Source organism: Mesitornis unicolor, unplaced genomic scaffold (assembly GCF_000695765.1).
Source record: "Mesitornis unicolor isolate BGI_N332 unplaced genomic scaffold, ASM69576v1 scaffold8217, whole genome shotgun sequence".
Classification (NCBI taxonomy): Eukaryota; Metazoa; Chordata; class Aves; order Mesitornithiformes; family Mesitornithidae; genus Mesitornis; species Mesitornis unicolor.
Window position 1 is genome coordinate 1 of NW_010198324.1, and position 13,584 is coordinate 13,584.

General features: G+C 53.4%; 1 protein-coding gene across 1 annotated transcript in view; it reads right to left on the minus strand.

The window, feature by feature from the left end:
* Positions 1-3: 3 nt before the first annotated feature.
* The window catches only part of LOC104544283 (disabled homolog 2-interacting protein), a gene marked incomplete at its 3' end in the record, with an annotated part of 24,994 nt that continues 11,413 nt past the window's right edge, over positions 4-13,584 (minus strand). The window contains exons 4-9 of the mRNA XM_010189108.1: positions 8,838-8,982; positions 6,709-6,853; positions 4,086-4,322; positions 2,441-2,642; positions 1,711-1,889; positions 4-201 (exon numbers count right to left, since the gene is read on the minus strand). Of these exons, the coding sequence (XP_010187410.1) occupies positions 4-201; positions 1,711-1,889; positions 2,441-2,642; positions 4,086-4,322; positions 6,709-6,853; positions 8,838-8,982 (1,106 nt within the window). The remainder of the gene's footprint in view (positions 202-1,710; positions 1,890-2,440; positions 2,643-4,085; positions 4,323-6,708; positions 6,854-8,837; positions 8,983-13,584) is intronic.

A 13,584-nucleotide genomic window follows, 5' to 3' on the forward strand; every position in this document is an offset into this window, starting at 1 on the left:
CCACTGTCCAAGAGCCGATTGTCCTGCAAGTCCACCATGGACAAACTCTTGCTGCCATTTGACATCTGCACGTCGGGCTCATTGGCCTCTGAGTAACTGGAGCTTCGGGCAGGCGAGGGCTGGGCCCCAGCAGACCTTGTGACAAAAAACAAGTCCTTGTTTTCAGGGGTTGGAGATGGTAACCGTGTGAAATCTATCAGACTGCGGGGAAGGCAGTGCGTAAGGAAGAGGAGAGGAAAACAAAACAAAAAAGAAGAGTTGTGAATGCTGCACCGGAGCAGGAGAACAAAATCACTCAGAAGAAATCAGCGTGGCGCAGCTGTGTGGGACGCGGACGTCCCCAGCCCCAGAAGGTCCAGGGGGGATGGTGCAGGGGGAGTGGGAGGACGAGGGGAACAGAGGAGCCAAGCCCCGTGGCAGCAGGACGGGGCAGGGGTGAGCAAGGGGCGTGCGGACACGGGGTGGGAGCCCTGGGTGGTGCAGGGGGCATCGCAGACGCTGCAGATGCCCGGCACCCTGACACCACGTGTCGCCCTTTCTGCTTCCCACCGGCCACATCCACGCCGCTCTCGTGTCCCCTGCTCTGTGCCTGCTCCTTGGGACACATCGGGCTGTATCTGAATAGCACAGAGCACCACGGGGCCTGTCCCACCTCTGAGGGTCAGACAGAGCCCTCGCAGCAGAGCCAAAGCCTCGCAACTAAAAGTTACCCATCCATCCCTCCTGCTGCAACGCACATCCACGCAGTATTGATTTCTTGGGGATAAGAAGAAAGAGCTTTGCAGTAGCTTAACGTGAATTTGCCGCTGATCAAAGATGGTGCATTGTAAGCAAGTATTTGGGTGAAAGAAGTTGTCAGAGATCCTCCACCGCATTAGATTTAAACAATTGCACCTCACGCTGGGAAGCATTAGAGATGAAAAGCTCTGATTAGAGCAAGTCCAGCACCACTGCTGCCTTTCATTCCTAATTAACCTCTTAAATAACATGTACTTTTCGCTTAGAAACTATTTTACTAGCATAGGCTTTCAATTTGTGTGGGGTCCATTTAGTTTTCCACAAACAGAAACATTACAGGTCTGCACCAGAGTCACCTTCCCCATGAATGAAACTCATTACACAATCAGGGCAAGTCTGTTAGGTGACTGACTGTGAATCACTGCTCGTCGGCAGAACAGCAGTACTACAAAACCTGGCCACAGCAGACTGGAATTGATTGTTAGGCAACGTCCAGATTTGCATCTCAGTGGATTCAGCATGTACCCTGTGTCTTACACGGACGGATAAGGCCAATCCTATAAATCTCGCATACTCAAAGCCCTAATGAACTCAACAGAGACACCCATCACTTTGGGGTTAGCACAAACACGCCCTCAAGTCCTCAAAGGACAAACATTTTGTTTCTGCAGCCACATCCCAACAGTTGAGCCCAGAACCACCAAGGTCTCCATTTCCCAGACCACATCCCCAGTTCTGGCTCACAGAGAAGACAGGATGGAGCTATATGCTTGCACCACCGCCCACGGCCCTGTCTAGAGTCAGAGCTGACTGGCATCCAGCACCACTTCTGCCATCAGAAAGCCTCATCAATGGAGCAGGCATCTCCACTACACCCTGTTCTGCCCGTCCCTGCAGGTGCTCAGGCTTTGGCAGCAGATCGATATTCGGTGTTTCCCTGCTCTGTGGCCAGGCCACCTCTGATGCTCTTACCCAGATAAGTCATTCTCTATCACAATTTTCTGCAGCCCCGCAGAGATGCTGTTGCCAGCGCTGGGCGTGGAGGCGGCGTGATCGGCCGTGACAGACACCTGCACGCAGGCCGGGTTACTGAGTGCCGAGTTGACGTCCCTCAGGATCCGGGGCAGAGGCCCCAGTTTTGTTGCAGTGCTCTGAGAAGAAAAGAGAGCAGAGTTACTACCAACATCTTGTATTTTTGCTCTGCAGTTGCTGGACAGTCTCTCTCCAGTGAATCACATTAACAACATTCATTTTCTCCACCGTTTACCCCCACTGCTGAGGCTATGGGATGTCCCAGGCTTTGGAAACCATTTGCTGCTGTGGGGCAGAGAAAGCAAGTGCGATTAACAGCGTTCAGATACAGAAGAAGGCAGCTATAGCCAAACCTAGCCCAGCTCTCTTGACAAAAGTCCTTTTAATTAAAAAGAAACCTTTTGAATCTGCTGGGACAGACAAAAATCACCCCCCAGTGATAAACAGCAGAGGGGGGGAAACAGCTACACTCACCTGCCCCAAAGCAGGATGGAAAGAAGGAGCTGCTGGTAGAGCAGGGGCTGGGGCAGTGCTAGGGGCGAGTTAGGGCTGTGCTGTGCACAGGAGTGGATAACGGAAACCGCTGGACACGGGAGCTGTGTGTGGTGGTGCCCGTGTCCTGTGCTGGCCAAATCTGCCTCTCCCCAAGCCTGCCCCTGTGCCCCGGTACCTGGTCCAGTTGAGAAATGACCTCCCAGAGCAGCGAGTGCAGCGTGGACAGCTCCCGGCCCAGGTCAATGTAGCCTTCGAAGCCAGCTGTGTTTGAGATGGTTTCGGGATTGGAAATCTCCAGGAGGAATCTCTGCATGTTAGTCCATTCGTGTTCCAGGAACTGATTCATAAAGGACATGTATTCCTCTTTGCTGCCAAACCTGGCAAGACAGCAACAGAAATTTCAGCTAAATCCTATACACAGAAGTGCAGTCACCAGAATGGTCAGGTACAGATGTAAGTGAGAATGCCAGAGCTTTCCTATGGCATCTGAACTCTTTGGGATGCCCGGCTTGCAAGCAGGCACCTGGTACACCTCACTGATCATGAACCAGAATTAACTCCAGCCTAATCCAGTCAAGTCCTCGTCAGCACAGGATCTCTGCAGTAGAAATGAAGGTGAAAGCTAGAGAAACCAAGCTGCTCTTGGTAACAGCACGTGTCTTACTGCTGGGTCAGGGCACAGCCTCCAGAAATAGGGCCTGTCACTGGAAATAAAGAAACGGCAATGCCAAGCACCATCAACTGAGTGAAGCCCAGTGAATGATGGTGGCAGGATCCCCACTCCAGGGATTGCCCTGCAGAGCCAGACCTGCAGTTTGTCCCCTCGGGCTCCCTGCGATCCTCCTGCTCTCCAAGCACTACCCCAGACCCCGCTCTCAGTGCGGTGTCTTATCTGGAGCACAACAGCGAGGGCCTCCTGGGTCATTGGTACCAGCAGCGCTTGGTGTCAGCGCCAGCCAAGCTGCGAGAGGCTCGGCCACGTGCCATCCACAGGACAGCTCTGCTTGACTAATGCCAGCTTAGGTAAAGAGCCTTTTCTGCAAAGCACTGAAAATCTGAAAACCCTTTAGTTAGGGATAGAGAGAATTTCTGTCATCTAGTGTAACACACTTGCACATCTCCCGTCTGTGTGCACGTACGTGCATTCCTGACTGCAAGCGTGTGTACTAAGCTAGTTTCCCAATCTAAGAAGCTTTCGACAGAAACTGTCCATTCATGTTTTGGAATGCTCATCATTTTGTTATCAGAGCTCAGGCTAAGTAGCTCAGAGCTGCAGCCAGCGGAAAGATTTTCAGAAATCTCTCACTTTGTTTCCACCAAACCTACGGGCTTAGTTAGAAACTGATAGTGCACCCATTCTCTTTCCATACCTTCCCAGTTGAGACCACTGCATTTTAACAGCAGGGAAGGTCCCAGAGCTCACAGGAGGGAAGGGCCAGCTCTGGAGCTGTGCACATCATTGCTGGTGTTGGGAAGTGCTGATGGGAGGAGGGCGGTGCACTGTCACTGCCATGGGACAAAGTGCCTGGCTGTGCCAGGCGTCCCTGCCTGCTCCTTTGCGTGGTCAGAACAGGCGGTTTGCTGCTCATAAAACACGTCCTGTTTTGGAAACTGAAATGAACTCCCTGACCCGGCCGTGAGGGAATGGGTCCCAGAGGGACACGGAGGAAAAAGCCGAGAGGAAACAAACAAAGGGGCACTCCCCACTGAGGAGCGGAGCGGCCGGCATGGGACTCCCATGCCAGAGCCATGGCCCTGCCGATGCACCCGTAGTTTGCTCTCCCCTCTCCAAACCTGCCCCTTCCCGTGCTCCCGCTTACTTGGCGAAGTTGGCGAGGTTCTGGGTGACCTTGGCGATGAGAGTCAAAGTGCGCGCAGTGCGGTCGTCCGGGTACTCCTGCAGGAGGCTGAAGAGGGACGGGGACATGATGGCCGGGCAGAGGAACCGGAGGAACAGGGAGGCACTGATCAGGCGCTCGCTGATGTCCGGGCGGCCTCGGTTGCTGCATTCTTGTCTCCACGAGGCAAAAACTTCCTTGAGCTCCCTCGGGAAGACGCTGGAAGGACAGAAGGACACGGAGGGACAGCAAGTTCAAGGCCAGGGTGTTCAAACTGCCCCAGCAGTAACTGAACACAGCGCGAGTCGGCTGTGGGTGCTGTACCCAGACCTGTCTCACCCTGCTGACCCACAGCAGCATTGGGATCTGCACCAGTCGCAGGCTCTTGCCCATTTTTTTGGACACCCCCAGCATCACGGGACCCCTTTGGCACAATCACCAGGGTCACGGGCACAGCTGGTGCTTGGCTTGGCTCTGCGAATTGTAATGCTCCTGTTCAAGCACCTGGATCAAATGCCACTGGGACCAGCACAAACACAGAGGCTCACCAGAGTCACCCCAGCTCTGTACCTGCCCCAGCCTGGCTTTCCTGGAGCCCAAAGTTCCCCTGAGCCCAGCAGCCCCTCGCTGCAGCAGCCCTTATCACCGGGGAACTCGCTGCCTGCTCCCGCCCGGCCCTCCCCAGCTTCCCGCTCCCACCGCATCCTGTTCCCAGCACATGTTTGCTCAGCTGGACACTCCCACCGACAGGACCCGGCTGGCACCGAGTCTGACCGCACTGCCCTTGGTCCCCGGGTCCTGGCATGCAGCTCCCCACCCACCCCAGATGCTGCCCTGGCCAGCAACCACCGCCTTTTGTTTCCAAACCAGAGCTGGACGGTACAAAAGCAAACTGAAGAGAGGTCAGGCTCCATTTTAGGCCATAAATCTCCTTCACAAACAGCTGTTTCAGGGGACAGTTTCCCATTTTCGCTGCAGGAAATATCTGGGAGAAGCAAAGCAATCTCAGCTGCCTTCTCAAGAGGCTTGTCCCTCTCTCTGGGACTGACTGCCCTGAGGATCAACCTCACACCAGTTGGGAAGAAGGGAAAACCACAGGAATTGCACGCCCAGAGACACTGCCCACTGTCCACCAGCCCCAAATTCAGGTGGGAGGCTCCAAAACAGAGGAGGACTCCACCAGGTCTCCTTCTCCACAGAAGAGCTGGGAAAACACTGCCATCACGTTCAGCTTCTGCTCCGTGTCAGCTTCACGCTTTCACACCCATGAGCTGTTACCCTGTGCTTTATAAATCACATCAGGCAACGTCTTTGGCTGGATAAATTCTCCTCTGTCTTTGGCTTGATCCACACAATTGGACAAAGCCCTTTTACTTCATGGTATTTGCCCAGAAACAGGAGAATCCTTCGAGCAATTTAAGGCTTGACTGATCAGGACAGGTTGTACAGCACTGGGAAGTAAACCCCGGCTGCATCCAGCCCTGTCAGGCTGCGAGACCATAAAAGTTTAATTGTGTAGTGGCGGATGGAGCTCAGTTACCCGGCTTTATGTGACAAACAGGCCCGTAATTCATTACCCAACTTTCCAGTAACGAGCTTCCACACGCTGCATTTCTGCTTACACCGAAACTTTCCAGATGTCCAAATTATGTCACAATTATAACAATTTTCAGTTATTGTAAACCTCTTTCCTCTCTCCAGCAGATGAGCAGGCACACTCTGGCGCTCTATTTAAAGCAAGATCGTTAGCTCGCAGGGTACCTTGGCCAATCCCAAGCACTCATCAGCCCAATTAATCCCCAAGAACCGCTGAGCACAGAGGACGGAGGGAGCCGCTCAGAGCTCAGTGCCTGCAGCCTTCCCCGGAAAGGGAACAAACTTCCCGTGCATTCCTGGCTTCCCTCAGGCCCCTCCTCAGGACTATTTATAGAGCGACCTTTCAGTGCTGCTTTGGGTATTTTTAGGGAGATATTAATTCAAACAATTGTAACACACTGGTGAAAAGCAATTCCCCTCCCGGGCCTGCAGGAGGGCACACTCACTACTGGGAGATTACCTGGAATGATTTCCACATCTCAACACAACAGCTGGCATAGGAGACAAAATGAGAGCTCCTTACTATCCCAGACTTCCTCTCTCCAGTACTATCCTTCGTTGACATTCTACAACAGTGCTGCTACTAAATATGTTAATAAAAACCAAGCCCCGACTTTTAAACAGGAAGTTTGCAAACCCAGCAGTAAGACAAAAATGAACATTTTATCGTATGATCAGGACAAGAGTCTCTGGGTATGCCAGCAAGAAGCAGAAAGAAGATATTTTGATTTCTCCAAGCTCACTTTCTTCCCCTTTCACGTCACCTTTGCAGGCAGCATCTGCGATACCCAAGGGCTCCCAGTCCCGAGCTGCAGGTACCACCACAAGCACAGCCACACCTGAGCCACCTCAACAGGACACAACCACCTAGCTCCAATCAATTCTGAGTATTTGGTCCTGCCCTGGCTTGTTGCAGTAACCTCTACCCTGAGAACGAACTAGGGAATGCTCCAGGTAGGAAACCCCCCAGCTGCAGGGCATGAGGGGAGCGGTGCTGGCAGGTACGAACCAGTAGGAGTTGATGATCTTGCAGAAGGCCAACTCGCAGCACATCTTCAGGTTGCTCTGATGTTCGGGAAGGTCCGAGGACGAGCACTTACTGGGATCCACCTCACAGTTTTCATCCGATTCGTACAGTGCCTTGATGAATTCCCCTGTAAGACAGACCGTGGGTGATGGGACATGAGAGATGCGGCCTTTGAGCAATTCTGTCCATAACCCCAGTGCTTGACCTACGCCCTGTCACACTGGGGTGACAGACAGGGGCTAGGGAAGCAGGCAGTGGCTCCTCAGGATCTCCAAGAGGACCCAGTGGCAGCTCATAAACCACTCAGCACACCCTGGCAAGAGCCACCTGGGCTCCCAACCAGTGCGTTTCACCCTTCTCCCCTGCTGGCAGCTCTGCTGCTGTGGCTGTGGGCTGCTGCATCAGACCTGCGCTGCCCAAACACCTCTGCCTGCCCCATTCCCCACTGCCCCAGCTCCAGAGATGCTCCCTCGGGCTCCTCCAGTAGGAAGGACACTGGTGAGCTCTGTCAGTACTGGTGGCATGGCCTGCTACAACAGGCTGTGCCCTGGCGCTGACCAGCCAGCGTGATTCACAGGAGAAATAGGTAATTAAAGGAAAGAAACCATTTACTTGGTTTATTTTGAGATGAACATCACACAGAATTCAATTAAAATCTTTCTCTGCGTTTCCCTGCGCTCCTGCTTTGCTGCCTGGCTGCTTCCTTGCCCTCATAGAGCCTCACATCATCCCGGGGACAGCGGTGGTCGGAATCAGGGGGATGAAGAGGCAGACCTGGGGACCCACAGGGTTGGGCGACGTTCTGGGAGAAAGGTTTGCTTTGGGTTTATTTCTAATTCCAGGTGGTTTGCTCATCTCCCAATTCCTGACCGCCTTGGATTTTCCCATCCTGTTTTTTGCCCACTCTAGCCTGCATTCCTACCCTGTTGCCAAAACAGGTTTTAATTACACACTGCAGAGCCTCTCTGATGCACATTCAGCTCTGCCAGGTTGCTCTGGAGCCTCTCCGCTCACCTGCAGGTGCTGCCTGCTGTTATTACCCAGCCCCATCACCTGTGCTTCATGGTTTACAGGGATGTGCTATGCCGCTGTGTTACCTCATGACACCCAGATGAATCATTTCGGGGATAAAAGGGCTGCACAGAACCAGCGCTCAGAAAGCCAGCACCAACCGCAGGCTCCTCCTGTGCAAGGTGGAGCACTTGCATTGAGCCCTGAAAGGCGAGTATTTCAAAATTCTCTGCCTTCATTAATCTCCTTGCTTTTTAGAAATTTTATGAGGTAATCTACTTACGGACTTGCCTTCAACCGGAGAGCATTACAAGGCAGAAATAAATAACATTCCTTCTCCTGTTCCTGCGGGCTGTCTCTTGGTTCGACTGAATTTGCTCAACAACCTCCCCTTCCTCAATGTTCTCATTATTATTATCATCTTAATAAAGTATTTACAGCACTCTGCTCGTTGCTAAAACTACACAACTCCATTTGTAGGAACCCAGAGAAACTCTTCTCATCCTACTGCTCTTTGGTGGAGGTTCAAAGGCAGCCTCTCCCCATCCCTGTGCTGCACACACCAACTCCTTCCTGACCTGCCCAACAGCAGAAGCTCTAATTAATTTCATTTGCATCAAGAGAAATATTTTTGGAGGCATAAACATAGCCAGTGCTTTAAAAAAAAGGGGAAAAAACCACCAGGAGGGTTCCCAGCGCGATGTGGGAGGCGAATCCCATTCCTTCCATCACGGCGACCCGGGGGATTTCATCCGACTCCCCCCGCTGCGGGGAGCATCTCTGGTGGGGGCGTGCAATGGGGGAAGGATTCAATCAGCTGCCGAGACAGCAGAGCCGGCAGGCAGTGTAATGCCTTCAAATATCCATTTGTTATCTTCTCTGCAAGCACATCACCGCGCTAACGCAGCGGTCACCTTCACCTGGGAGCACAGCTGCCTGCCTCCCCCGTGGCTGCGCCCTCAGCTCGGACCCTGCTGCCAGGGACCCCCCAGGAGGACAACGCCGGTGCCACCACGAGCCATCTGATGGTCACCACCACGCAGAGCCCTGCGGCTCTGAGCAGGACCCCTCTGGGTGAGAGCTGCCAACGCCGTACGTACCTAAGGCATCTTGCAAGTATTTCTGCCCGACCAGCTTCAGGTATTCTTCGATGGCTTTGGTGGCCAGTGTGTTCTCCCTGAAAATGAGATGCTCATTCTCACCACAGCGATCGACTTCAGACATCATCAGGTCAGTCAAGAAATCCTGGAAAGCAAAGCCCATGGTGGGTCACCACACAGTGACAGACGCGGCGCAGTCCCCCCATCCCCAGCGAGGTCCCACCTCCACGAGGTGCAGGGAGGAGAGGAGATGCCATGGGTGATCCCGTGGGTGATCCTGTGGGTGATCCCACGTGTGATCTCATGTGTGATCTCATGTGTGATCCTGTGTGTGCACCTTGCTCCAATGTCCAAGTTCCCCAGTATTCATGGAAATAAACAGCACTGCTACAGCGCACGGTTTGGGCACATTTTGCTCTGATGTGCACACAGTTTTCTCATGCTCTGAGCAATGGAAGGGGCGAGCAGAAGCCGACCGCACGCTGACAAGTGCCCTGTGCATCAGCCCCAGCTACCGAACTGCAAATCCTAAAAGGAAACCAGCCCTTCAGAGCGAGCCCCGTGTCTGCTCCAGCGTTAACGGATCAGAGTGGGCATGCAGCTCCCCGTGCATTCTGCTGGAAATCCACTGCGTGGTGTGATACTCTGTGTGCCAGAGTTAACGCAGGAACAGTGCTGGGCAGCTTTTAATGCTAATGCACGTTCAGCTTCTGTTCCCTGCTAATGGGCAATAACCTTTCACTAAGAAATCCTCCTCCACTTGTCGTGACGGTACCAGACATAACCCATTCCTGACAGGAGCACCCCAGGTCCTGTCCTCGCCATCCCCATGCACAGCTCCCAGAGCCCCCCAGAACGCTGCAGCATGGCCCAGCCTGCTCTGACCCAGGCGGAGCAGAGTGGATGCTCGGGTCCCATGCCCAGAAGAGCCTTCAAAACACCAGGGCTTTGGAAAAAAGATAAAATAAATGCCACGTCCATGATTTCTTTAGCCAGAATGTCCCGTCCTCAGCTCTGTCTGCAATGATCCCGCAGCCGCAGAGGCAAAAACCCCTCCTGGAAGCAAAGCACACATCTCCCTCCAGTTTTCTCTCATTTTGTCCCTTTTATCAGCAAAGCTGGCAGGAAACTTTAAACCTTGCTCAGCGCCCACTCGCTGCTATCATCAGGGTAACTCCATCACCTTTATCTGCCCGGGCCTCTCCTGGGCCCGTTTCAATTCCACGCCACGGCTCAGGCTGACACAAGGTGCTGATTCTTAATTAGCAGCCACTGACCTTGGCTTTGCTTGATTCTCTTTGCTGTCACTTTCTCGACATACTAATTACCTCAGGAACACCGCGTTTCGCAGCTTCCCTTAGCCAAGTGCTTGCTTTTCCCCCTCTTTTTGGCCAAGGACGGGCTGCCGCAGGACGCGGGGCCGCGCTGCAATGCACAACCCGACTGCAGCCAGTGTGGAAACCCCAGGGACCAAGTTCTAGCCAGCGGTAATGTGAATTTTGATGATTTTAGCCGATTTACAGAATTCACTAGAATTTAAAATGAGGCGAAATTCCACTGTGGGACTCTGCGTGAAGCCGGGGAAGATCCCACTGAAGCCTCTGCTGCTCCACAGTGGAGAAAACGCCCACCTGTCCCCAAAGTGGAAATCCCAGAGAGCTCTGCTATGGCTCAGCACCCAAACCTGGGGTGTAAGGTGGCAGAACTCGGCCTTGTCACTGACCAGGGGATGGAAGGGAGAGCCAGGACCCCCGACAGCACCCCGAGCCAGGGCTCCCCATTCCCAGACTGCAGGAGGCACCTCCCTGGGCTGCATGGACCTACGCCGAGATACATCAGGGATGAAAACACCCAAAACACCCAAAACCAGCGTCCTTGAGCCAGGTCCTCCGCAGACGCCAAGCCACGGGAACGGAGCCTCATCCATGGGCCATTTCCCACTACATCCTGCGATTTCTGTCCCTGGGCCCTTTCCTGGATCTTGCCTTCCCTCCGCACAAAAAAAGCCAGACCAGCTCTGGATCACATGTCTGCTATGGCTGGCCCGCGGCACGGCACGGGGCTGGGGTAACGGCCGCAGCCAGCGCTCGGAGGACACAAATGGAATGCAAATACTCCTCGAATCCCTCCGGGGGCCTCATTCACCCGCATACACGGCTCTGAATAAAACGCAATAAGTAAAGCCAATAAAACTCCCTGTTTCTGAGCAGCAGAGATCAGCAGGGGGTTGTTTTTAGTTAGGGCCCCTGGCAACGGAAGAAAATAAGATGCTTTATTTCATTACATGGGAGTCGAGAGGGGAAGAAAAAGGTCTACAGTAAAAATTAAGGGCTGTGGCCGCGCTCCTCAGTCTCGCTCCTATCTGTATTTTAAGGGTATTTGCTTCAGACTGGCCACAGCCAAACTTGTGCAACTTTAGCCACTGCGCATACGCTGATAAAGAAGAGCAACTCATAAATAAATAAATTCAAAGCATGACAGCACAGGGAAGCACTCATTTCCAGCACTTTTCAAATAAACCAAACACGAGCCCACAGCAGCATCTGCTATTGAGGGGCAGCTCCTCCAGTCCTCTAGAAACGCAAGAGCTTTGCTGCCGGGGCAGGGAAATCAGCGTCATCACAGGGAACCCCAGCACCCGCCCTGCTCCGTGAGCCTGGGTTTGCTCCACAAGCTCTGGCCCTCAAACGAAGGGGCACATCCTCATCTACCTGTAGTGCAGCCTAAAAACATCTGTTTTCCTCTGGGTCTTCATCTGCTGAGCTTCAGATGCCACTTTCCCCAGGTGAATTCACTCTCCTGTCTCAAACAGCATCTTCTTGGGGGTGAGGAAAGCATCCTAACCCGTCTTGTCCCTCAAACACGAGCCAGTTCAGGACATTTGACTAAAACAGCCATCTCGCAGCAGATTCCCCAAATCTTTGCCTGGCGAAGCTGGAAGGAGAAGATGGAAAGAGGGGGGTGCCCTGGGAATGCGCACACTGGAGCCGGCAGCCAGCACTGACCCTGGCCCAGCTGCCCTGGGTGTAGCCCAGGTTTGGAAAGGCTCCTTGAGAAGTGAACTTCACCGAGGGAAGCACCAATGCCCGTGTTAATAGGGCCAAGGAAGCAGATTAACTGCAGTGCTCAAATGGAAAAAATGGGAAGAGAAAGCTTCTTTGCAGGGGGTGAAGCCGGAGCAGAGCTCACAGCTGATTCACTCACACGTCTCATCGATGGCCAACAGCTCTGCCTGCCCAGAGCTGAGGTTGGGAGGTGGTGTGGGGGGGGCAGTACCCCACAGTGCTTCAAACTTGTGGTGCCTGCGCTTACCAGTGCCAAAAAAAGCCCCACAACTCCCTCAAGGGGTCTACATCAAGTACCCAGCCCCAAAGGGGTTCAGGGTGGCAGTCCCTGTGCCCAGGGGGTGTCACTGGGCAATGGCCCCCTCCTGCAGCTCCTGAACCCAGGGGGCACAAAGATGGAGCTGCTGGGGTCCCACACCCCTCTGGGCTGGGGCCAATCGCTCCCGATATCGTAACTGACTGACGGGCAGATTGACTTTGAAATAATAAGGTTCTCCACATCACAAGCCTGATTAATAGGATTGACTTAACCTTAAGAGGATTGAATTGATAAAGGTAATAAGATTACTGCTTCTTTCAAAGCCTGGCCCAGGGTCCAGCTGAGCTTTTGTGCGAAGGTGCAAAGCAGCAGGGTTGGTAGGGCTGTAGGGTACAAGTGGATGAGGGTCAGGGCACAGGGACGGGGTCCTGTGTGAGACCAAGGATCCCAATGACCAGAAGTCCTCGACTTTCCACCACCACGCGGTTCCTCTGAGAATCTGTGCTGGACACTGCTCTGCGGGGAAGCGCACGGATGTTCCCTCCCTTGAGCACTGGAGCTCATCCTCGGTGCTTCTGGCATCTTCTAAATCTCCTTGGGAGAAGGAGGTGAAGTGGCAACGCGCGGGTTAACACACAGGCATCTGTGGCCATCATCCTGCTCACACAGGGGCTTAGAGACCCCATGCCACCCCAACTGCCAGAACCTCAACGGCCAGACCAGCATCTGTCCTTTCAACCAACCCGACTGTTGTGTTTAGGGAGAGGGGGAAAAACGGTGGGGATGCTCATAAAACTGATTAGAAGCCTTATTAGCTCAACGATGGCTGCTGTAAAATATTACCAGAGAGCTAAAACTCTTCGTAAGGCTGCCAGTCTTACTGGCCCCATCCTCACTTTCCTGCAGCCCAGCACAGGGAAGGGACCGGTGCTCCCCACAGGGACCCACCAAGCCCCGGCACCCCCAGTCTCCAAACCCAGCAGGGTCCTGGACCGTGCCACTCGTCTCCTGGTGCCCTCCCTGAGCTGAGCAGTCACTTTAAGGCAGCTTTTCACGTCCTGCACTAAACCTGGCACCGCCAGCAAAGCTCTGACCAAAGCAGGATCGCACAGGGGGAGTAAACGCATCTGCTTGGCTGGAGCAAACCCTCGCAGCATAAACAAGCAGGGACACATGTTTATTCTTCACTCCATTCACAGCACCATAAATATTTATTTCAAGTGAGCAGCTGGTTAGTTAGAGCTTTGTCTAATGCTGGGTCTGATCTACCAACCATTTGGATGAGAGACTTTTTTAATATATTTATGGTCATGAACTGAGCTCCAAAAGCCGTAAGACAGCCCTGAAACTAATCTAAGCATGGGAAATACGCTGGAAGCATCAGAAGTCCCAGTTGGTCTGGGTTGGGGTAGGATGCAGCCTG